This window comes from Crinia signifera, chromosome 5 (genome assembly GCF_055691185.1).
Source record: "Crinia signifera chromosome 5, ASM5569118v1, whole genome shotgun sequence".
Lineage (NCBI taxonomy): Eukaryota > Metazoa > Chordata > Amphibia > Anura > Myobatrachidae > Crinia > Crinia signifera.
The window spans coordinates 333561115-333587547 of record NC_139221.1 but is presented as its reverse complement, the minus strand read 5'-3'; the positions used below and the strand labels follow the sequence as shown (position 1 = coordinate 333587547).

Sequence of the window (26433 nt, the reverse complement as noted above, 5' to 3'; positions counted from 1 at the left end):
GTAGCCAGACCGAAGGGCAACGCCTGGAATTGTAAATGTAGGTCTCCTATCGCAAACCTCAATAGAGCCTGATGTTCTGGATGGATAGGTACATGAAGGTATGGGTCCTGGACATTCATGGACGCCAAAAATTCTCCCTGGTCCAGGCTTAGCAGCACAGACCGTAGAGACTACCCACAGATAGATATTTAATGACTTTAAATTTAGGATCGGTCTGAAAGACCCGTCTGGTTTGGGCACCAAAAACAGAGTGGAATAAAAGCCTTTTTTCCACTCCGCTCGGGGGACTGGGACCACCACACCTTTCTCTAAAAGAGATTGAGCCGCTCCCAAGAGAGCCGCACGGAGCCGAGCCTCCTTTGGTAGTGGTGTAGGAATGAATCTTCTCAGAGGAAGACCTTTGAAGGGAATTCTGTAACCCTGGGATATAATGTCTAATACCCAGGAATCCCGGTCTAACAATGCCCACGCGTCCCTGAACCGTGTCAGACGCCCCCCCCCCCACCTTGACCACCGCCGGGCAAATCCCCCGGTAGTCATGCGGAGGGCTTGTCCTCTCCTTTGGTGCTTGGTTTCTTATGAAAGGAACCAAACTTAGACTTTGGGGCCTTGCCCCTGGAGGACTGAAACTTTCCCCTAAAGGACTGTCCTCGAAAGGACGCACCTCCTCTAGGGGAGTGCCGAAAGGACGGCCTAAAAGCAGAAAACCTTGATGTCTGCTTGGCTGCAGGAGCCGGCAGGAAGGTACTTTTGCCTCCCGTGCCCTGCTTAATAATCTCTTCCAGTTCTGAACCAAACAACAGCTTTCGGTTAAAAGCTAATGCCTCTAAGGCCTTCTTAGACTCGTTATTCGCCTCCCAGGCTTTAAGCCAGAGTACTCCCCTGGCATTGACGGACACTGTGGAAACTCTGGCAGCCATTTTGAGAGCTTCCTCCTCAGCCTCAAGCACATACTCTGCAGCTGCTTTAAGCTTCTCCGCGAGTAACAACACACAAGGATCAGCATGTAAAATAGTGCACAGGTCATTAGCCCACACAATCATGGCCTTAGAGACCCAGGCTGAAACTATAAGAGGGCGAAGTGTGTAGCCCACCCCTTCAAAAATTGCCTTGAGGTTACCCTCCAGCTTCTTATCTACGGGGTCCTTAAAGGCTGCCCCCCCCTGAACTGGTAGCACAGTGGCTTTTGACAATCGTGCCACAGAAGCATCTACCACTGGAACTTTCTCCCAGAGGTCTGCATGAGCCTCAGGCATGGGGTATAGACTTAAAAATCTCTTTGGCATCTGCAGCCTTTTATCGGGCGTTTTCCAAGCCCCTTCCAATAAATCCTGTAAACCTTCATCTGCAGGGAAGGTAACAGCTTCCTTACGCTGCCGTTTAAACACACCTTTTGCAGGAGTTTTATCCTCCACAGACAAATTCAAAGCCTGTTTTACAGCAGTAATCAAATCCTCCACCCCTGCGTCCGAGGAATCCTCAGAATCATTACCCTGATCCCAGGGAATGTCTGTATACTCTCCTTCCTCATCAGCAACAAGCAATGGTACTGAGTAAGACCTTTTAGGGGTCCCCACAGCATCAACATCCATTTTGTCTAGCAATTCATTAAACCTGCTAATCCCCTTAGCAGTATCCTGCATGACCTGAAGGAAGCCAGGATCTGCCTGGGTCAGAGGCAAGGAGCCAGAGGACTGCTGAGATGATGACATAGGTCTAGGGGAATATACCAACACATCACTCTGCCTGTCCAGCAATTGCACTAAGGCATTCACAGACCTGCCCAGGGCACTGGCCCACGCAGGCTCCGATTGCTCTACCCTCTGGGGTTCACTCCCTATGGGTCTCACAGCAGCGCAAGTAATACACAAGCCCCCCTTGGCCATCTGCTCAGGGGCAAATTTCAGTGTACAAACACTGCAAGCGCACAATGCATTAAGGGCTCCCTCCCCCAAAGCCACAGACTGTTGCTCAGACATGATGTAAAATAACACAGTCACAGCGCATTCACTGTACAGGCGTTTTATACAGAGCCAATGTACTACAGTCACTTATCTGGCTGAAGCTTTCACAGTGGGGAAAACGATGCCCAGGAAATCCAATCACTCTGTCAGGATCTGTCAGCCAGCTCAGCTCCGCTGCAAGCATTCCGAATGGCGCCAAAACAGAGTGAGGGAAGAGACCAAGTCCCTGCTGCTGCGGGGTCCGTGACTTTTGGCGCCAACCACCCCCAGTCAGCCGCTCCCACTGTAGGATCTCCTAGTTCCAGTATCTCCCCCTCAGCTGGGGACCACTTGGAACATGCCTGTAACACACTGCTGTCCTCTCAGATAGGAGCTCAGTGTGCAAGCTCCGCAGAAAATGGCCGCCGCCATCACGGAGCGCCTGTCCCCCATGATCCCCACCTAGCGTGAAGCCGGTTTCAGAGCCCGACAGCGTCTCCCCTGTGCACAGCGAGCTGACAGGACGCGCTTCTGTCAGCTCCTGCTGCGCTACCAGTGTGAGAATCCTCACACTGTGCCTACCTAGCTAGAGTAAAAGTTAATAAAATAATAAAAACCCTAACTAACTCTAATCCTTCGGCTGCTCCGGCAGCCCTTTAGAATAGCACCCACTCCAGTGGGCACCTAACACGAACTGAAGAGTCTGAGATGCAGAAGGGAGGAGCCTTCCCTCCAAAAGCTTTAGGATAGGTGCCTGGCTCCTACAGACCCTCCTACATCCCAATGTTGAGCTGTGTCACCAGGACCATTGAAAGAGAAATTGTTATTTCTGGTTGGACTTTCAATAAATTGATACAAATAGTGGTCATTTAGGACATCCAATAAAACATTTCCCTTAGCGGTACCACATGACCTATCCTTCCAATTTATTTCTGGGTAGTTAAAGTCACCCATAATAATAATGGGGTAGATGTACAGTATTAAGCCTTAACAAGAGATAAATGCAAGGGTAATAAAAAGAGATAAACGTCCAGCCAATCAGCTCCTTACTGACTTTTTCAAACACAGCCTGTAACATGGCAGTTAGGTGGTGATTGGCTGGACGTTTATCTCTCTATCACCCTTGCATTTATCTCTTGTTAAGGCTTAATACATCTGCCCCAATGTCCCCTAAGCTGGCTGCTTTTCCCACCTGTAGCAAGGTCTTTTTCCTCCTCCTACTTTATGTTGGGTGGCTTATAACACACCCAATATTGTACGTTTTTTTAGCCCCTTTAATGTTACCTGTGATTTCTCCCCATACCAATTCTACTGACTCCATTGTGTTCTCGTCTATGACATAACCTTCTTTCTTACACAGGGCCTGGCCTACTTCATGTAACAGCTCAGACATAACCAGGGCCATGAGGACCACCTACCTTTTTCCTTACACAGAATCCGGCCTTCTTCATGTAACAGTAATAACCAGGACCACCTACCTTCTTCCTTACACAGAACCCGTCCTTCTTCATGTAACAGTAATAACCAGGACCATGAGGACCACATACCTTCTTCCTTACACAGAACCCGGCCTTCTTCATGTAACAGTAATAACCAGGACCATGAGGACCACCTACCTTCTTCCTTACACAGAACCCGGCCTTCTTCATGTAACAGTAATAACCAGGACCACCTACCTCCTTCCTTACACAGAACCCGGCCTTCTTCATGTAACAGTAATAACCAGGACCATGAGGACCACCTACCTTCTTCCTTACACAGAACCCGGCCTTCTTCATGTAACAGTAATAACCAGGACCACCTACCTTCTTCCTTACACAGAACCCAGCCTTCTTCATGTAACAGTAATAACCAGGACCATGAGGACCACCTACCTTCTTCCTTACACAGAACCCGGCCTTCTTCATGTAACAGTAATAACCAGGACCACCTACCTTCTTCCTTACACAGAACCCGGCCTTCTTCATGTAACAGTAATAACCAGGACCACCTACCTTCTTCCTTACACAGAACCCGGCCTTCTTCATGTAACAGTAATAACCAGGACCATAAGGACCACCTACCTTCTTCCTTACACAGAACCCGGCCTTCTTCATGTAACAGTAATAACCAGGACCACCTACCTTCTTCCTTACACAGAACCCGGCCTTCTTCATGTAACAGTAATAACCAGGACCATGAGGACCACCTACCTTCTTTCTTACACAGAACCCGGCCTTCTTCATGTAACAGTAATAACCAGGACCACCTACCTTCTTCCTTACACAGAACCCGTCCTTCTTCATGTAACAGTAATAACCAGGACCACCTACCTTCTTCCTTACACAGAACCCGGCCTTCTTCATGTAACAGTAATAACCAGGACCATGAGGACCACCTACCTTCTTCCTTACACAGAACCTTCCTACACCCCTACAAGTTATAATTTTTTGTAAACTATAACCACAATAACGTGATAACAGCCAACTCCCTACACCAGCACCAATCATAAGCCAGCGTTCTTCCTACTACGTTACCAACACGACGGCCATTCTGTCAATGTCTCTGTGCTTGTTACTTACCTTCTGTCTCCTCATCAGTGTACTCCTCTCCTCCGGCCAATGGCAGCAATAAGAAGGGCAACAGATCCACATCACCACCCAGCAACCAGACGTGGTCTCCTGTAACATATATTCCAATATGAGGTCTGTAGAGCAGCGACTATGACTACATGACACAAAGGTGCTGGGTTTATACAGAGAGGAGTCTGCTCACTGACATGTGGTTCTTGTTGTGTACAAGGCAACAGAAGAACAGTGCCAGTCTGTATACAGGATGGCACATACACAGGGGGTGGGGGGCCCGGGTCACACCCATACAGAAGGGGCGCGGGGCCCGGGTCACAGCGATACACAGGGGGTGCGGGGCCAGGATAACAGCGATACACAGGGGGTGGGGGGCCTGGCTCCCAGCCATACCCAGGGTCCAGGTCCCGGCTCCCAGCCATACCCAGGGTCCAGGTCCCGGTTCCCAGCCATACAGAAGGGGCGCGGGGCCCGGGTCACAGCCATACACAGGGGGCCCGGGTCACAGCCATACACAGGGGGCCAGGGTCACAGCCATACACAGGGGGCCAGGGTCACAGCCATACACAGGGGGCCAGGGTCACAGCCATACACAGGGGGCCAGGGTCACAGCCATACACAGGGGGCCAGGGTCACAGCCATACACAGGGGGCCAGGGTCACAGCCATACACAGGGGGCCAGGGTCACAGCCATACACAGGGGGCCAGGATCACAGCCATACACAGGGGGTGCGGGGCCAGGGTCACAGCCATACACAGGGAGTGCGGGGCCAGGATCACAGCGATACACAGGGAGTGCGGGGCCAGGATCACAGCGATACACAGGGGGTGCGGGGCCAGGATCACAGCCATACACAGTGGGTGCGGGGCCAGGATTACAGCCATACAAAGGGGTGCGGGGCCAGGGTCACAGCCATACACAGGGGGTGCGGGGCCAGGATCACAGCCATACACAGGGGGTGCGGGGCCAGGGTCACAGCCATACACAGGGGGTGCGGGGCCAGGATCACAGCCATACACAGGGGGCCAGGGTCACAGCCATACACAGGGGGCCAGGATCACAGCCATACACAGGGGGTGCGGGGCCAGGATCACAGCCATACACAGGGGGCCAGGATCACAGCGATACACAGGGGGTGCGGGGCCAGGATCACAGCCATACACAGGGGGTGCGGGGCCAGGATCACAGCCATACACAGGGGGCCAGGATCACAGCGATACACAGGGGGTGCGGGGCCAGGATCACAGCCATACACAGTGGGTGCGGGGCCAGGATTACAGCCATACAAAGGGGTGCGGGGCCAGGGTCACAGCCATACACAGTGGGTGCGGGGCCAGGATTACAGCCATACAAACGGGTGCGGGGCCAGGGTCACAGCCATACACAGGGGGTGCGGGGCCAGGATCACAGCCATACACAGTGGGTGTGGGGCCAGGATTACAGCCATACAAAGGGGTGCGGGGCCAGGGTCACAGCCATACACAGGGGGTGCGGGGCCAGGATCACAGCCATACACAGGGGGTGCGGGGCCAGGATCACAGCGATACACAGGGGGTGCGGGGCCAGGATCACAGCGATACACAGGGGTGCGCGGCCAGGATCACAGCCATACACAGGGGGTGCGGGGCCAGGATCACAGCGATACACAGGGGGTGCGGGGCCAGGATCACAGCGATACACAGGGGGTGCGGGGCCAGGATCACAGCGATACACAGGGGTGCGCGGCCAGGATCACAGCCATACACAAGGGGCCAGGGTCACAGCCATACACAGGGGGTGCGGGGCCAGGATTACAGCCATACACAGGGGGCCAGGAACACAGCCATACACAGGGGGTCCAGGTCCCGGTTCCCAGCCATACAGAAGGGGCGCGGGGCCCGGGTCACAGCCATACACAGGGGGCCAGGAACACAGCCATACACAGGGGGTCCAGGTCCCGGTTCCCAGCCATACAGAAGGGGCGCGGGGCCCGGGTCACAGCCATACACAGGGGGCCAGGAACACAGCCATACACAGGGGGCCAGGAACACAGCCATACACAGGGGGTCCAGGTCCCGGTTCCCAGCCATACAGAAGGGGCGCGGGGCCCGGGTCACAGCCATACACAGGGGGCCAGGAACACAGCCATACACAGGGGGTCCAGGTCCCGGTTCCCAGCCATACAGAAGGGGTGCGGGGCCAGGATCACAGCCATACACAGGGGGCCAGGAACACAGCCATACACAGGGGGTCCAGGTCCCGGTTCCCAGCCATACAGAAGGGGCGCGGGGCCCGGGTCACAGCCATACACAGGGGGTGCGGGGCCAGGATCACAGCCATACACAGGGGGTGCGGGTCACAGCCATACTCAGGGGGTGCGGGTCACAGCCATACTCAGGGGGTGCGGGGCCAGGATCACAGCCATACACAAGGGGCCAGGATCACAGCCATACACAAGGGGCCAGGGTCACAGCCATACACAGGGGGTGCGGGGGCCAGGGTCACAGCCATACACAGGGGGTGCGGGGCCAGGGTCACAGCCATACACAGGGGGTGCGGGGCCAGGGTCACAGCCATACACAGGGGGTGCGGGGCCAGGGTCACAGCCATACACAGGGGGTGCGGGGCCAGGGTCACAGCCATACACAGGGGGTGCGGGGCCAGGGTCACAGCCATACACAGGGGGTGCGGGGCCAGGGTCACAGCCATACACAGGGGGTGCGGGGCCAGGGTCACAGCCATACACAGGGGGTGCGGGGCCAGGGTCACAGCCATACACAAGGGGCCAGGATCACAGCCATACACAGGGGGTGCGGGGCCAGGATCACAGCCATACACAGGGGGCCAGGTGTCACAGCCATACACAGGGGTGCGGGGCCAGGGTCACAGCCATACACAGGGGTGCGGGGCCAGAATCACAGCCATACACAGGGGGTGCGGGGCCAGGGTCACAGCCATACACAAGGGGCCAGGATCACAGCCATACACAGGAAGTGCGGGGCCAGGATCACAGCCATACACAGGGGGCCAGGGTCACAGCCATACACAAGGGGCCAGGGTCACAGCCATACACAGGGGGTGCGGGGCCAGGGTCACAGCCATACACAGGGGGTGCGGAACCAGGATCACAGCCATACACAGGGGGTGCGGGGCCAGGGTCACAGCCATACACAGGGGGTGCGGGGCCAGGGTCAGAGCCATACACAGGGGGTGCGGGGCCAGGGTCACAGCCATACACAGGGGGTGCGGGGCCAGGGTCACAGCCATACACAGGGGGTGCGGGGCCAGGGTCACAGCCATACACAGGGGGTGCGGGGCCAGGGTCACAGCCATACACAGGGGGTGCGGGGCCAGGGTCACAGCCATACACAAGGGGCCAGGATCACAGCCATACACAGGGGGTGCGGGGCCAGGATCACAGCCATACACAGGGGGTGCGGGGCCAGGATCACAGCCATACACAGGGGGTGCGGGGCCAGGATCACAGCCATACACAGGGGGTGCGGGCCAGGTGTCACAGCCATACACAGGGGTGCGGGGCCAGGGTCACAGCCATACACAGGGGTGCGGGGCCAGAATCACAGCCATACACAGGGGGTGCGGGGCCAGGTGTCACAGCCATACACAGGGGGTGCGGGGCCAGGTGTCACAGCCATACACAGGGGGTGCGGGGCCAGGGTCACAGCCATACACAGGGGGTGCGGGGCCAGGATCACAGCCATGCACAAGGGGCCAGGGTCACAGCCATACACAGGGGGTGCGGGGCCAGGATCACAGCCATGCACAAGGGGCCAGGGTCACAGCCATACACAGGGGGTGCGGGGCCAGGATCACAGCCATGCACAAGGGGCCAGGGTCACAGCCATACACAGGGGGTGCGGGGCCAGGATCACAGCCATGCACAAGGGGCCAGGGTCACAGCCATACACAGGGGGTGCGGGGCCAGGATCACAGCCATGCACAAGGGGCCAGGGTCACAGCCATACACAGGGGGTGCGGGCCAGGATCACAGCGATACAGACAGAAGGATTTGAAGAGATTACTGTGTGACTCACTGTGATTGAAGCAGCAGTTCCTCAGTGTCCCCACAATTCCCCCTCTGTGCACATTTGACCCTTGGCTATGGGTATAGGGGAGCAGACGCTGCACCACACACCTAGGACACAAGATATCCAATTACAAGACAAGAAAAATGGTAGCAGAATGTTCATATATACACAAAAATAGGATATTGGCACTCACTGATAAATCTGTTTCTCTGAGTCCACAAGAGACACTGGAAGGAGATTACAATGGGTATTTCGCTATAGATTGTAAGCTTGCGAGCAGGGCCCTTCTACCTCTGACTGTCTGTAAATACCCTGCTTGTTATATCACCGTCTCCTTTGTAAAGCGCAACGGAATCTGCTGCGCTATATAAGACACTGTAACGGAATCTGCTGCGCTATATAATACACTGTAACGGAATCTGCTGCGCTATATAATACACTGTAACGGAATCTGCTGCGCTATATAAGACACTAACGGAATCTGCTGCGCTATATAAGACACTGTAACGGAATCTGCTGCGCTATATAAGACACTGTAACGGAATCTGCTGCGCTATATAAGACACTGTAACGGAATTTGCTGCGCTATATAAGACGCTGTAACGGTATCTGCTGCGCTATATAAGACGCTGTAACGGTATCTGCTGCGCTATATAAGACACTAACGGGATCTGCTGTGCTATATAAGACACTGTAACGGAATCTGCTGCGCTATATAAGACACTGTAACGGAATCTGCTGCGCTATATAAGACGCTGTAACGGAATCTGCTGCGCTATATAATACACTAACGTAATCTGCTGCGCTATATAAGACGCTGTAACGGAATCTGCTGCACTATATAATACACTGTAACGGAATCTGCTGCGCTATATAAGAACCTGTAACGGAATCTGCTGCGCTATATAAGACGCTGTAACGGAATCTGCTGCGCTATATAAGAACCTGTAACGGAATCTGCTGCGCTATATAAGAACCTGTAACGGAATCTGCTGCGCTATATAAGACGCTGTAACGGAATCTGCTGCGCTATATAATACACTGTAACGGAATCTGCTGCGCTATATAATACACTGTAACGGAATCTGCTGCGCTATATAAGACGCTGTAACGGGATCTGCTGCACTATATAAGACGCTGTAACGGGATCTTCTGCGCTATATAAGACGCTGTAACGGAATCTGCTGCGCTATATAAGACGCTGTAAAGGAATCTGCGGCGCTATATAAGACACTGTAACGGAATCTGCTGCGCTATATAAAAGACGCTGTAACGAAATCTGCTGCGCTATATAAGACACTGTAACGGAATCTGCTGCGCTATATAAGACGCTGTAACGGAATCTGCTGCGCTATATAAGACACTAACAGAATCTGCTGCGCTATATAAGACGCTGTAACGGAATCTGCTGCGCTATATAAGACGCTGTAACGGAATCTGCTGCGCTATATAAGACGCTGTAACGGAATCTGATGCGCTATAGAAGACGCTGTAACGGAAACTGCTGCGCTATATAAGACACTTTAACAGAATCTGCTGCGCTATATAAGACACTAACGGAATCTGCTGCGCTATATAAGACACTAACGGTATCTGCTGCGCTATATAAGACACTTACTGAATCTGCTGCGCTATATAAGACACTGTAACGGAATCTGCTGCGATATATAAGACACTGTAACGGAATCTGCTGCGCTATATAATACACTGTAACGGAATCTGCTGCGTTATATAAGACGCTGTAACAGAATCTGCTGCCCTATACAAGACGCTGTAACGGAATCTGCTGCGCTATATAAGACACTGTAACGGAATCTGCTGCGCTATATAATACACTGTAACGGAATCTGCTGCGCTATATAAGACGCTGTAACGGAATCTGCTGCGCTATATAAGACGCTGTAACGGAATCTGCTGCAATATATAAGACACTGGAACGGAATCTGCTGCGCTATATAAGACACTGTAACGGAATCTGCTGCACTATATAATACACTGTAACGGAATCTGCTGCGCTATATAAGACACTGTAACGGAATCTGCTGCGCTATATAAGAACCTGTAACGGAATCTGCTGCGCTATATAAGAACCTGTAACGGAATCTGCTGCGCTATATAAGACGCTGTAACAGAATCTGCTGCGTTATATAATACACTGTAACGGAATCTGCTGCGCTATATAATACACTGTAACGGAATCTGCTGCGCTATATAAGACGCTGTAACGGGATCTGCTGCACTATATAAGACGCTGTAACGGGATCTTCTGCGCTATATAAGACGCTGTAACGGAATCTGCTGCGCTATATAAGACGCTGTAAAGGAATCTGCGGCGCTATATAAGACACTGTAACGGAATCTGCTGCGCTATATAAAAGACGCTGTAACGAAATCTGCTGCGCTATATAAGACACTGTAACGGAATCTGCTGCGCTATATAAGACGCTGTAACGGAATCTGCTGCGCTATATAAGACACTAACAGAATCTGCTGCGCTATATAAGACGCTGTAACGGAATCTGCTGCGCTATATAAGACGCTGTAACGGAATCTGCTGCGCTATATAAGACGCTGTAACGGAATCTGATGCGCTATAGAAGACGCTGTAACGGAAACTGCTGCGCTATATAAGACACTAACGGAATCTGCTGCGCTATATAAGACACTAACGGTATCTGCTGCGCTATATAAGACACTTACTGAATCTGCTGCGCTATATAAGACACTGTAACGGAATCTGCTGCGATATATAAGACACTAACGGAATCTGCTGCGCTATATAATACACTGTAACGGAATCTGCTGCGTTATATAAGACGCTGTAACAGAATCTGCTGCGCTATATAAGACGCTGTAACGGAATCTGCTGCGCTATATAAGACACTGTAACGGAATCTGCTGCGCTATATAATACACTGTAACGGAATCTGCTGCGCTATATAAGACGCTGTAACGGAATCTGCTGCGCTATATAAGACGCTGTTACGGAATCTGCTGCAATATATAAGACACTGTAACGGAATCTGCTGCGCTATATAAGACACTGTAACGGAATCTGCTGCACTATATAATACACTGTAACGGAATCTGCTGCGCTATATAAGACGCTGTAACGGAATCTGCTGCACTATATAAGACACTAACGGAATCTGCTGCGCTATATAAGACGCTGTAACGGAATCTGCTACGCTATATAAGAACCTGTAACGGAATCTGCTGCGCTATATAAGACACTGTAACGGAATCTGCTGCGCTATATAAGACACTGTAACGGAATCTGCTGCACTATATAAGACACTGTAACGGAAACTGCTGCGCTATATAAGACACTGTAACGGAATCTGCTGCGCTATATAAGACACTAACGGAATCTGCTGCACTATATAATACACTGTAACGGAATCTGCTGCGCTATATAAGACACTGTAACGGAAACTGCTGCGCTATATAAGACACTGTAACAGAATCTGCTGCGTTATATAAGACACTGTAACGGAATCTGCTTTGCTATATAAGACACTGTTAATAAATAATAAATATAGACGAGTGTCAGTGTGAGCTGGCAGCCCCCAGTCAAGAAATGGGCGGAAGGGATCCTTAACAGTGAAAGGGTAGAACATTCACAAAAACACAACAAGAAACACAAAAAGAACACATAACTAGGCAGGAGAAGCCACTCTGGGCACGCGTCCAATGTCTCCTGTGGACTCAGAAGATTTATCAGTGAGTACCAAAATCCTATTTTCTCTTCCATCCACTAGGAGACACTGGATGGACATCCCAAAGTTTTTACTACGAGCAGGAGAGCCATGCAAAACAAAGCAAGCAAACAAAGAAGCTCACAATGTATCCACAGAATGAATGTAGTGCACAATATCGAATCATGGGGGTTTACAAGCATTTGCAAAAAAGAAAAAAAGGAAGAAAAAAAAACAGACAGATAATACACCATAAGCTTTTCACACATGATGGTAGTGCGCAAACAAGTCTGGGATCTGAGCCCTAAACATCCTGGGATGACAGAGTCTGAAAAGCTCCAACGCCTCAGAATCTCAGCCTTACCCGTCACCCCATTAACTGCAACCACACTAAGTCATGGTGGACCTTGTTGCAGAAGATCTCTTTGAAGAGGAAGAGACCACAGGTCATCTGTAAGTTGAAGATCCGAAAACCAGACCCAACGTGGCCAAACCAGAGCCAGCAGCCCATGACAGAGTCCAGAAAGATTACCCTGAGTAGAAAAGGAAACCAGGCAGTATGGCCAAGAGGCCAAAAGTGCATCCACCCCCATAACCTCTGGATCCCGAGTTCTGAACATACTGAGGCACTTGATGGTTGTGCCGTCCATCGGAGAATCCTGGCTACAATTCGCATGGACAGGAGCTCCAAGATATTTATTTGAAGACTGGTTTCAGGGGTTTACCAACAATCACAAAGGTGACAATCCAGAACGCTAAACCCTAACCCAGGGGTTCCCAATCTTTTTTTTAATCACGGCACCTTAGAGCATCAGAATTTTTCCAAGGCACCCCATGGCCCCAAAAAATATATATCAAATTAAGTAGATTGTGTTTATATGTGCTTCTTAGGTTCAGTTATGTGGTAAAGGACAGTTATGTGGTACGCAGCCACCAGCACTGGTTTTGTCCAGAAATAATTAGAATTGGTCCTGGACAACCAACCCGAGGCACCCCTGCAAGTGTCCCGAGGCACCCCAGGGAGCCTAGGCGCACAGTTTGGGAACCACTGCCCTAACCTCTCAAGCTGCTAGTGTCGTAAGAATTACCCAATTCCAAACCGTAAAAAATAGGATTTTAATACCTACCGGTAAATCCTTTTCTCGAAGTTCTTATGGGATACAGGAAGTCGTTCTTAACGATGGGGAAAAGAGCTTATCCGAAGGAGACAGGCACATATAAAACTTTATACAGGGTGTACTGGCTCCTCCCCTCTGCTCCCCTCCCTCTAGCTTCAGTTAAGTGAACTGTGCCGAAGGAGAAGAACAATATGAGAGGAATATGTGTATATTTACCGTTGTGAGATTCATCCAGCACACCCAACATTCAACATAACAGACCACATTAGCAACCCCAGAACCTGGGAAGTCTAAGGCCTAAGAATATGTCAACATGACAACTTTTTTTTTTTTTTTTGAACTGTGTTCCCACTGGAACAATGTATTTAGGAATTATCACCTAAGTGACAATTTACACTCGTGAACCTTTAAGGTACACTATGTAACAGTAAGTTACCTAGGTAACCTACACCCCGCCAGGAACAAAAGGGTAGCAGAAGGACCCAGTATTGGTCCACAACTCACAAAGTGAGCAAGGCAAACCTCCGCACAGAGGCGGGCGCCCTGTATCCCATAAGAACTTCGAGAAAAGGATTTACCGGTAGGTATTAAAATCCTATTTTCTCTATCATTCTTATGGGATACAGGGAGTCGTTCTTAACGATGTGGATATACCAAAGATATTAGAACGGGCGGGATTGTGCGGAACCTATTGCCGCAGCACCGCTTGCCCAAACTGAGTATCTTCAGTGGCCAGAGCGTCAAACTTGTAGAATTTGACAAAAGTGTGTTGGCCAGACCATGTGGCTGCTCTACACAATTGTAAGGCCGAAACTCCTCGGGCAGCCGCCCAGGATGTCCCCACAGAACAAGTAGAGTGAGCTTTCACCCCAACCGGCATGGGCAGCTACCACATAAGCCTGTTTAATGGTTGCACATATCCATCGTGCAATAGACTGCTTGGAAGCAGGATGCCCAATCTTTTGGGCGTCATAAAAGACAAAAAGTCCATCAGTTTTGCGAATCCTCGCTGTTCTCCTGATGTAGACACGGAGAATCCTTACCACGTCCAAAGACGTTGGCACCTCAGAATGAGGCCCACCAGCTGGAACCACAATTGGCTGGTTCACATGGAACGCAGACACCACTTTGGGTAGAAAGCGCGGGTTAGTGCGCAATTCTGCCCTGTCTTCAAAGAATATCAAATATGGACTCTTGCAAGTCAATGCCCCTAGCTCCGAGACCCTCCTAGCCGAAGCTAGGGCTAGTAAGACCACTGTCTTCCATGTTAGGCTCTTCCTGATCTGTGCTTCTCCTGAGGCACAGTTCTCAAACTGAAGCTAGAGGGAGGGGAGCAGAGGGGAGGAGCCAGTACACCCTGTATAAAGTTTTATATGTGCCTGTCTCCTTCGGATAAGCTCTTTTCCCTATCGTTAAGAACGACTCCCTGTATCCCATAAGAATGATAGAGAAAGGCTGTTTAGTTGAAGCCTTTCGGAGACTAAGATCTTAGTCTCCGAAACACGTTGCTGTTTACCCTATGCCACTGCACTTTCTGAACAAAGCACCTAGGCACTCTACACTTTATCGTGGATGCACTTTATTGGAAACGCACCAAGCACTTTCTGGACTCTGGAACCAATCGGAAAAAGCTCACTGCAGTGGTGCCGCAGACTTTTACCATCATAGTATAGCCCACCGCAGTGCTCATAGATGGAGAGATATCCATTTTATGATTGATTATTTGTATCCTGAGACTGGAGTGTAAAATTTGTATTCCAACAAGTATTGCATCTTTTGTTCCCCCCCCTTGTTTGCATCACATATGTGTTTGTTGTATTTTAATAAATCCTGTGAAAAATTGGATTTGAGTCCTTGAACATCTTTCAGGCTAAGTGCGCCACACTCCACATATGGTTTGTTTGTAAGATTGGTTATAGTTACCACAGTGCAGTCACCAGGAGATTTTATTCCATTTTAGGACCATGGGGTGGTGAAGAGGAAGTCCATAGGTGGTGCTTTGGAGGTGATGGAGTGGGTGGACAAGTTCTATTGTTGGGGCGGCTGGTCTGGATCTGGGGTGAGGTGCAATAAAGTGCTGGAAAGGGTGTCAGAGGTACAGGTCCTACACCCTTTCCAGCACTTTATTGTGTTATTAAATTTTAAAAATTGGAAATAGTCTCACTAAACAGCGAATCACATGAAAGCTCCCAGATTGGGGTGTGCAGGATGTTAGTGGCCCCTGGATCTACTACAAAAAAATCTGGGGACCCAAAAGGTCTGAAAAGGCGGCCCAGAATATGACTTCCTGAGGAGAAGCAGATGAGGGAGCTGACCTGAACGATATCCCTGAAGACATCCCCTGAGAAGGCAGCCGACTCCTGAATATGCTCAGTCAGTACTCTGACCCGAGGAACTCCGGAGACCAGTAAACCAATTCCTCAGCCCAAAGCTGTGGGTCTTGATGACCCATGAACCAGCAAGTGCCAGTATGAGCAACACAACTGCAGCAATATAAATGGACTTGAGCTTCATCTTCAGTTTCCTCAGAGACACAACTCCAAAAAATGGAAGTGTACCTACATTGGACAACCGAGACACAGAAGAGTCTACCAGAGGAGGGTTTCCCATCACTCAATCAATATATGCCGGCAAAGGATAATTCGACAAGCAATGTCTGGGTACCTGAAAACATCTGCCTTGGGGTCTCCAAGCTACTAGTAACTGGTCTACCAATTGCTGTGAAAAAGGAAAAACCATGGGAGCTCATTGTTTCTTACAAAGAGATTCCTGAAAGTCTGTATCCTGAATCTTTAAGACGGGACAGATCACCAGATTGAGAGATTTCACAACCCGAGGGAACACTTGTTGGAAAGGATCATTAATATCCAACACCTCACTTAAGTCTCTGTCCTCCTCCTGTTCCTGGGACAGCATGTCAGAATTGAACTATCCTACTGGAGGATAATTAGTACAGAATACGTAGAAAGTCACAGAACCCATAAGCTTTCCCAGGCCAACTACAACTTAGCCAAGCCTGATGACTAAAGCAGGCTGAGGTGGAAGAAGAGGAGGGGGGCCCAAAAAGGGTTCAGACGAGCTTAAGTAAGGTCAGTACCCCATGGGAAGCTGCCAGTTCTGCAGTTAAATCATCAGAGGTTGAACTCGATGGACGCAAGTCTTTATTCAGCCTTAACTACTATGTAACTATATAACCCTCACTGAGGCACAGAGGTGTGTGGGACTAGTAGTGTTCATTCTAGCACTCGCCATCTTTGAAAACCCTTCCTCTTCCCTGCCTGGGGTGTCGCTGTCTGCTGTAGTGCTTCTTGCACAGTGTGGTCTGTATATCAGCACTGATATGCAAACCAGACCTGTGCTAGAAACACCACAGCAGACAGCGACACCCCATGCAGGGAAGAGGAACTGCATGGGTTTTCAAAGATGGTGGGTGCTAGAATGAACAATAGGACTAGTGTCAAAGGTTGGAAAGACTCCATGCAAGCACGGGAGAGATTATACAAACTCTGCAGTTAGGGTCATGTGGGAATCCATGACCTCACTGCTTTGAGGCAGTAATGCTAACCACTACACCATCTGTGCTGCCCCGTATATATAACACATGGTGGGGATAGAACCCATGACCTCAGCGCTGTGAGACAGTAATGTAACCATTACACCATCCGTACTGCCCCGTATATATAACACATGGTGGGAATAGAACCCATGACCTCACTGCTGTGAGGCACTAATGTAACCATTACACCATCCGTACTGCCCCGTATATATAACACATGGTGTGGATAGAACCCATGACCTCAGCGCTGTGAGACAGCAATGTAACCATTACACCATCCGTACTGCCCCGTATATATAACACATGGTGGGAATAGAACCCATGACCTCAGCACTGTGAGGCAGTAATATAACCATTACACCATCCGTACTGCCCCGTATATATAACACATGGTGGGAATAGTAGCGCAAGTATCTGCCTGAGACAACTAGGAGCTAGTAGCTGCACCTTTGCCAGTCATGTGATGTAGGAGACACAAACACTGTCTCACTCACAGAGAGAGAGACCTGGAGGCCTATAGGGCACAGAGGGAGGCAAAGTCGTTCCTTCAATATGATATAAACCTTTCCCACAGACTTATAGACTGGCCCTTATTCAGATCTTGTCACAGTACAACTTTGTTCTCTAAATGGGCAAACCATGTGCGCTGCAGGTGGGGCAGATGTAACATGTGCAGAGAGTTCAATTTGGGTGGGGTGTGTTGAAACTGAAATCTAAATTGCAGTCTAAAAATAAAGCAGCCAGTATTTACCCTGCACAGAAACAAAATAACTCACACAAATCTAAAGGCCCTATACACAGAGAGATTTGTTCCAGAGATTCAGCATCAGAGATTTCAAATCTCTCACAGAATGTGAAGGTGACTTCAGGGGAATAAAAAAAAAAAAAAAGTCTTCAAATTTAAATAATGGGTTGGAATAAAGCCTGGGGAGTGTAACTTTCTTTGTCTATATAAGAAAAATAATGTAAATAAATGGCGTGGGTCCCCACCATGACCAGCCCCGGGCTCCACTAGCAGGGAGTGTAATGCCATAGCCAGGGAACACACTTGACGGGGTCCCGTGGCCAAAGCATTACTCTAACTAGTCAGTCCAGGCCGTGAGTTTTTGGGGAGGCGGGGACCAACCAAATAAAGGAGTCGCTTCCCTCTCCAGGGCTATCCCCTGCAGCCCTGGGTGGTGGCTGCAGGGTTGATAGTGATAGAGACCCATGATAGAGACCCCCCTGGGGTCTGCATATTCATATGGGTAATAGACAAAGCACATATGAGCTAATAAATTTCACAATAAGTTAAACAATGTGATTTGTAAGCTGACATTTGGCTTTTGCAGCGTTTGCTGAAACATAAGAAGTTACACCTAGGTTTGAGGAAGTGCTGTGTTTCCAGACAGTGGTCAGTGACCACAAGAGGCAGCTAGAACCAGATTTCGGACCATGTAAGGCATAAGTTATTTACAGACAAACAGCATTAGGGGGCAGGAATATGGGAGGTCTAGGGTAATCCAGTTTACTGGAAGACCACTCCTTTGTTACAAAATGGAAGTGCACGTCTGCTACGCAAATCATGTTTGAACCAATATTCTGATTGAAGCCCAACCCTATTGAGGAGGGTCATAATGAATATGTATGAATTTCCTGTAAGACCTACCCCTGAAGGGAGGTTCCATGCTTTTGTTACTATGTATAAATATGTGTCCGTGCAAATAAACGATAGAATACTTGCAATTATGATCCAACTGTCTGGTATCTTATTTCTTGTATTCTCCTGATCAGATCAGTAAAGGTAAGGTAAAGCAGAGGTGACTGAATATATCGAAGGTAATTATTTCACGTTATTATATGGGGGCTCGTCCGGGATGGCAAGCAAAGGGGAGATATCTAATGGTCTCAGTTCTATGCTAGATATCGCAGGGAGACTCTGACACAACCCCGGGTAAGCAAACAGAAGATTGGTTGCTTTACGATCACTGTTGCTTAGTCAGACCCTCTCTGTGCATCAGTCTAGCCACGTTTATATGGAACAAATTATACATTTATGTCACCCTTTTTACGCCATTTTTAGTAACCCGAAATATTCAGATCACACACATTTAACAATGCATTGTATTTTGAAATAGTTTTTTGTGGCAGTAGAAATGTTTCTTATACTGTTCTGTCTAAGGTAAATATTAAGGTGAATAAGGTTCAGTGTCATCTAAAATTTCATGCTAAATTGTGCTGTGTGTACACAGTGTTATAATTGAACCAATTAGGACACAGCTCTTATGGAATAGTGGTCTCTATGACCTATGTCACTACGTGGAACTTGTGTAAAGTGTAGAAATAGTATAGTCCTATGTTATAAGATAAAAGATTATTATAGAGAATCACAATTGCGGTAGCAAGACCAACAGATTTTAAAACTACAGTTAATGTACAAAATGATGTGATCAGACAAACTATCCTAGTATTGAGTTGTCATATTTGAAACAGAGGTTTTTGAAATTAATATTATGAGGTTTTTTTAATAGTGACTAAAGAAAGGAGACTTGCAAATTCACATTGTCACATTGTTCCATGTCATACCTTGTTCAGATTGTAAATGTACAAACGGCTAGCATTAAAGATCCAGTATAAATTCAGTTAACTGTTCAGGTCACTAATGAAAACAAAGTAATAGAATTTGTTATTATGGTTGGTTGCCATTTAGAGACAGAATTTGTGAAAAAGGTTGTAGGTCGCGTTTATTCTTGGTGTTTAAATGCATTCAAAATAGCAGCACTCTCACAGGTACTATTGGTCAATGTCTCATTCATAGAGATAGATTGAGATGGTGGAAGGGGTTTGTTGATTTTCATACAGCAGCCTTAGACAGATCCATAACAAATCCAAAGCCAGTAATACACAGTTATACTTCCTTGCACAACATCACATCCTGCCTCGCCGCAAGTGGATAAGGCCACACTCATTGGATTTGATCAGTCCATTGGAGAGGGAGCAGGGGCTTGAATGGAGCGTTCCGATTGTCAGGTTGTTGCAGATAAAGAAAGGAAGGGGAGCCAGGTTATACACGGTTATTGGTTACAGGATTATTTGGGTATTTGAGACTTACAGTATCACAAGTATATGTACTTACAGCATTGTGATAAATGAACCCACCAGAGCACAATATTACTCAGTGTAGCGCAATCAGAACTCATACCACATACAAAAGACAGAGATGTATTTCACAGTCCAGATGCTTCCTGTGACACGAAATAAAAAAAAAAGGGGAACTAATTCCAAGACCTGAATGAAATGCTTAATATTGTTAAGTCCTCTAGAATTTAGTTATAATAAGCTATTGTTATGTATATGTATATGTATATATATGTGTATGTGTAGATTTTTGTTGAATAGATTTAGAGCAAATTGTCAGAAGCAGACCATTTGAAATGGTACAGTAGAACACTATAATGACAAATGCTGCTAACTATAGATTGTTAGCATAAAAATGTTTTCAAGGCACCCCTAGGCCAAATGTTTCTTATTCAGAAAATATATAAAATTATGTACATTGTGTTTATGTGTCACAGTTATCTGGTGAGGGACAGGATTTGCTCCTGTTTGTCTACATATATTATAATTAGCAGCCACCAGCACTGTTTTGCCTGTTACATTGCACATAACTAATATGAATTGATCCTGGTCCACCAACCCAAGGCACCACTGCAAGTGTCCTGAGGCACCCCAAGATGCCTAGGCACACAGTTTTGGGAATCACGGCTTTATGCCCTGAATTAAATTTGTTCATATGTAATATTAAGTGTAATTACAGATTTTTAAAGATTTAGAGGAAGTTGGAAAAAAATATAGAAAAGAGGAAATATGTATATGTATTAGAACAAAGCCACCCGTATAAAATGTTGTTCAACTTTAGAGACAGACCTTATAGTTGATCATCAAATAAACCCAAAAGGTAATGTTTTAGCACAGATAGATATTCAAGGAAAAAGAACATCTTGACTAACCTCGTGGGAAGGTATGAAGACGCAGTACTCCATGTTGATCTTCACACAGGGCAGAAACTACAGTCTCTTAGTAATACAATTATGTGTAATGTCTGTGTATGAAGTAGCAAAATGGACTAAATGAGGAAGTACATTAAAAGGTACTTGGGTGGGCGGACAGACACTCCTACTCCAGAAGAGTAAGCCAACCCCTTAACCTATCAATGATAAATGAACGCCCATACAAAGTTTAATTCCTCACATCACCAACATGTTGTGTTAACCTATTAGGAGCTGATATTCTGCAATTTATGCAAGCATCAAAGACAGGCATGAAATAAAGGTCAAATAGTATAAAAAAAACTATATGCCAGAAATAGAAGTTGCTGTATTTTGTGTTCTTTTAGAAAGTTTTCCTGCAGACTTTGCTGATACCATGCTGCCCGATTTGGAAAGAAAAAAAAAATGAATATTGGATGTCAGCATGCAACTGCAATGTCCACTCACCACAGAACAAACAGCAGCCAGCAGCCATCAGCAAATAAGTCCAAGCCTTCCTGTGGTCTGGTGTCCTTGTGCAGTGCAGATCTCCACAGCAATACACCTGTTCTGTCCAGAAATATGATGTCACCGGTTCTGGTGAAGTTCAATACAGACTGGTACAAAATAAGTCATTGAAAGACTGCTAATAAACTGTCCCATTGTGCCTAAAATCGACACACCTTGCTGGATCAGATCCCACCATCAGGGGCCTGGTTTACGGTGAATGATTGGCCAATGCACTCTGCTCTATGCTTATCATCAAAGACTCAAGTTCCAGGAAGAGCAAGACTGCAGGGCATCGAAAGACAAAATTACAGCTCTGCAAACACAAAGTCATATTCTTGGGCCACTGCATTTCTCAAGGCATCAGATACCTGACAGAAGAGAGGAATAAGCTCATACTGCAAGCCAAGGTACCAAAGACTGTTAAACAAATAAGGTCATTCCTATGCCTGGTTGGCTATTGCAGGGACTGGATCCCTCTTGCATCCGTTTATATGCAAACCTTGTATGATGCTACAAAGAAGTCCATGCCCATCAGATGAAGAAATGTCTCAAGCAATTCAGCAACTAAAGGCAGCCATAGCTTCTTCACTGGCTCTAGGCTTTACAGACTATTCAAAATCCTTTTTCCTCTACTGTCATAAGGAAAAGGAACACGCACTGGGAGTCCTTACGCAGCTACATGGGACAAGACCTCTTGCTTACTACTCCACAAGCCTGAAAATATTATCCAAGAAGCACCTGCGGCTGTATTAAAAGACATTGTTCTCAATCATGAACTGACTATACAAGTACCACATGTGGTAACTGAAATTCTGCAATAAGCCAGAACTAAGCACCTATCAGCAGCCAGACTCACCAAGTATGAAGTTCCATATTGAGTGCAACCAATGCGACAATAAAGAGATGCATCTTAACCCGCCAACAATTCTCGTGTGAACATCAAATGTTCAAAATGAGGGAGAATATTGGAACAAGCACCTTCTACAAGCACACCTTTATCTACAGCAGCCCAGAGAATGGAAGTAGATTCGGAAGAAGGTGGAGGTGAGAAGCGAATATTCATGTCATAAATTTTTCCCATGATTGACTTGCTTAGATGAAACAAGAGACTCAGACATTCCCATACGTCCATGACATCCCCATACCCAATGCTCATTATGAACTGTATATTGATGGGTCCAGATATTATGAAGATGGCACACCCTACACTGACTATGATGTCACCACAGAGAGTGAGGTGGTGATTTCTAGAGCCTTACCAGTAGAGCTGTCAGCATAAGCAGCAGAACTTGTGGCCCTCACTAAAGCATTGAAACATGCGAAGAACACAACAGCAAACCTTTATACAGATTCCAGATACAGCACGCTGACCTCATAAAAAAAACTTTTCCAAGCATTGATGAAGTCATACAAAGTAACTATCATAAAGATACAAGCACACACAGGGAACCAGACCAAAGAAAGCAATCTAGCAGATGCTGAAGCAAAGCCAGCTGCAATGACAAGTCCACAGAAAGAAAGAAGCAGTTACAGTACCAAAAAGCACAGAACTGCAGTATATGCCTGAACTACAAGTCCAAACTGACTACTCCAACATCTGCAAAGCTCAAAAGCTGAAAGTTAAATTCAACGATGCAGTTTGCTAAAATGTTATTAAGGCCCAAACCTGATAAGGGTCTGAGGCTGTATTTTGTGCCTAGCAGCTACGATAAGTGACAGTAATATGGTTTATGGTAATGATAATGAAGATACCTGATTACGTTTCTGATAAAGCAGAGAAGCCTCAGACATGGGCTGACTCAAATAGTACAGGCCCATTACCAAGTAGCAAAAATTTAAATTAAGAGATTGCTGGGTCTGTTCACTTTCCCCTTTTAATCCAAGATCCATGCATTACCACAGAAAAGGACCTTGGTATGTTTCTGAGTGCTGAAACTCTAAATCAAATGGTCTTTCGGGTCCAAACGGTCCTCCCACATGGGGTACCAAAAAAAAAAAAAAAAAAAAAAAAACAAATTATACCCAACAATAGTGATATACTGTTTAAACGATAATTATTATCAATTAAAAGGAATATTGTCAGAAAATAGCGCATAGGGAGGGACAGTGAAGTCACCATAGGCCCAATGGCTGGCTGTGGCCATTTTTAATTTTTTTTTTCTGCTTTCGCCACCAATAGATGAGGGGGAGCCTGACCGACACCACTGGAGACCAGGATTGCCGCCGAGACCAGGGTAAGTTATGCAGATGAAGGGGTGGGGGAGGGCGGTTTGTATGTGCTGCGAGTGGGGGAGGGGTCGGAGGTGACGCGGGTGGGGGGGGGGGGCGCATCATCCATTCAGAAGGCCCTGCTCATCTGCCTGTGCCACACAGGAGCTCCTAAGCGACTGCCCTGAAATTATCTGAGCCGTCCCTTCTGAATCTTGGGCACATCTACACACACAGCGATTTACATGAGTGATTTAGTAGTGTGTGGGGCCCATAACTCTCTCTATACATGTTACATCTGCCCCACCTGCAGTGCACATGGTATTGCCCATTTTGAGAACAAATTTGTACCGCGATCAGATTTGAATAAGGGCCACTAACAGGGATCTGGTTATAAAATGGATGCTGGGAACAGGATTATTCCATCTTGTGAGAAAGCTGCTGTAGCAAAGACCAACCAGCAGCCGTATACTGAAAGTCTCCCATTTCTGAGAGACCGCCCTGAATAGGCTCCGCCTGCTCCTCCCTGGGACCCGTTCAGTACATACTGTATGACAAGGTCTGCTGCTAAACAAGTGCTGTTGTAAAAAAACACAGAGATGGTAACTGGGTACCACGCATTAGAAATACTGCCGATCTGCACATTTTATAACTAGGTCAACCCGGTGGTCAGGAACATATTAGCGGAGCTTGACGGGATGACTAGCTCCGCCTCCCCTGCCTTTTCCCCAATGTAAATAGTTTTCAAAAAGAAGAGGGAAAGGGACGGTTTGTGGAGAACGCACTAGAAGTCAGTATTACAATAAAATATTACTTTTAATAGGTTTTTCGTTAATATTTCCTATATTACTTTATATGGAAAATTGGAATCACCATGAAAAATAGAGGTAAAGACATCGACATAGGAACATATAAACACTTCGTGAAAGAAATCAGTGTATTATAACAACACAGAAGTCCACCTGAAAGAGGCTTGTTGTATTGTGGCCAGTGATATTATTCTTGTGCCGTGACCTTAATAGAAACATAGAATTTGACGGCAGATAAGAACCACTTGGCCCATCTAGTCTGCCCCTTTTTTTAAACATGTTACCTCAAACCATATTTGATCCTTATTTTTATGTAAGGATATCAATATGCTTATCCCAAGCATGTTTAAATTGTACTACTGTATTTGTGTCTACCACCTCTGTTGGGAGGCTATTCCACTTATCTACTACTCTTTCTGTGAAAAAATTCTTCCTCACATTTCCCCTGAATCTTCCTCCCTCTAGTTTCAGTGCATGTCCTCTTCCTGTGAAGAATGTCTCCCACCTGTACCTTGTTAAAGCCCTTGATATATGTGAAAGTTTCTATCATGTCCCCCCTTTCCCTTCTCTGCTCTAAAGTATACATATTAAGATCTTTTAGTCTTTCCTGGTACGTTTTGTGATGTAGGCCATGCACCATTTTAGTTGCTCTTCTTTGTACAGTCTCTAATGTATTTATATCCTTCTGGAGATATGGCCTCCAGAACTGAACACAATACTCTAGGTGAGGTCGTACCAATGACCTATACAGTGGCACTATTACTTCTTTCTTTCTACTGCTGATACCTCTCCCTATGCAACCAAGCATCTGACTTGCCTTCTTCATTGCTTTGTTACATTTCCTACCTGCTTTTAAGTCCCCTGAAATAGTGACACCTAGATCCCTCTCTTCCTCAGTAGTTTCCATTAAAGTGCCATTTATACTATATTGAGTCTTTGGATTTCTGAGACCCAAGTGCATGATTTTGCATTTTTTGGCATTAAACTGTAGTTGCCATTCTCTTGACCATTTCTCTAATCTGCCTAGATCCTCAATCATTTGTTTTACCCCTCCTGGTGTGTCTACCCTGTTGCATACCTTTGTGTCATCTGCAAAAAGGCACATTTTACCCTCAATTCCATTTGCAATATCACCAATAAAGATATTAAAAAGCACTGGTCCAAGTACAGATCCCTGGGGTACTCCACTTGTAACCTTTCCCTCCTTTGACTGTACTCCGTTTACTACAACTCTCTGTTTTCTGTCCTGCAACCACGCTCTTATCCATTCAACTATCTTAGAATCCAATCCCAAGCTTTCAAGTTTATTTAACAGTCTGCGATGTGGGACAGTGTCAAAAGCTTTACTAAAGTCTAGATAAGCTACATCTACAGCCCCACCTTGATCTATTACTTTAGTCACCCAGTCAAAAAAGTCAATAAGATTTGTTTGACATGATCTTCCCCAAGTAAACCCATGCTGTTTTGGATCCTGTAAATTGCTGGTTTTGAGATATTCTACAACTCTTTGTTTTAAGAGTGTTTCCATCAATTTCCCTACTACTGATGTAAGGCTCACTGGTCGATAGTTGCTTACCTCTTCCTTGCTTCCACTTTTGTGCAGTGGGACTACATTCGCTGTTTTCCAGTCCTCTGGGATTACTCCAGTAGCTAGTGACTGGTTGAATAATTATGTTATTGGTTTTACCAGCTCCCCTTTAAGCTCTTTTAGTATCCTTGGATGTATCCCATCTGGCCCCATTGATTTATCCACTTTCAGTTTTGAGAGTTCTGTGAGGACTTTCTCCTCTGTAAATGTAATTGTCTCTCCCTCAGTTTTCTGACTATACTTGCAACTTAACTGTGGCCCCTTCCCCTCTCTTTCAGCAGTGAATACTGAGCAGAAATAATTATTAATATTATCTGCTATTACATTGTCCCCCTCAAGAAAACTTCCACTCTCTGTCTTCAGTCTAATTATTCCACTTTTTGTTTTTCTCCTTTCACTTATA

At 47.1% G+C, this 26433-nt stretch overlaps 1 protein-coding gene across 3 annotated transcripts in view; it reads right to left on the bottom strand.

Annotated features, from left to right (window-relative positions):
- Positions 1 to 26433, bottom strand: part of HGH1 (HGH1 cochaperone) — a 149618-nt gene that overhangs the window by 110499 nt on the left and 12686 nt on the right. For all 3 annotated transcript variants that reach the window (XR_014444043.1, XM_083145062.1, XM_083145063.1), the window contains exons 3-4: positions 8543 to 8643; positions 4505 to 4603 (exon numbers count right to left, since the gene is read on the bottom strand). Coding sequence is in view for 2 of the 3 variants with exons in the window: in XM_083145062.1 (XP_083001188.1) it covers positions 4505 to 4603; positions 8543 to 8643 (200 nt within the window). In the remaining variant the exon portion in view is untranslated. The remainder of the gene's footprint in view (positions 1 to 4504; positions 4604 to 8542; positions 8644 to 26433) is intronic.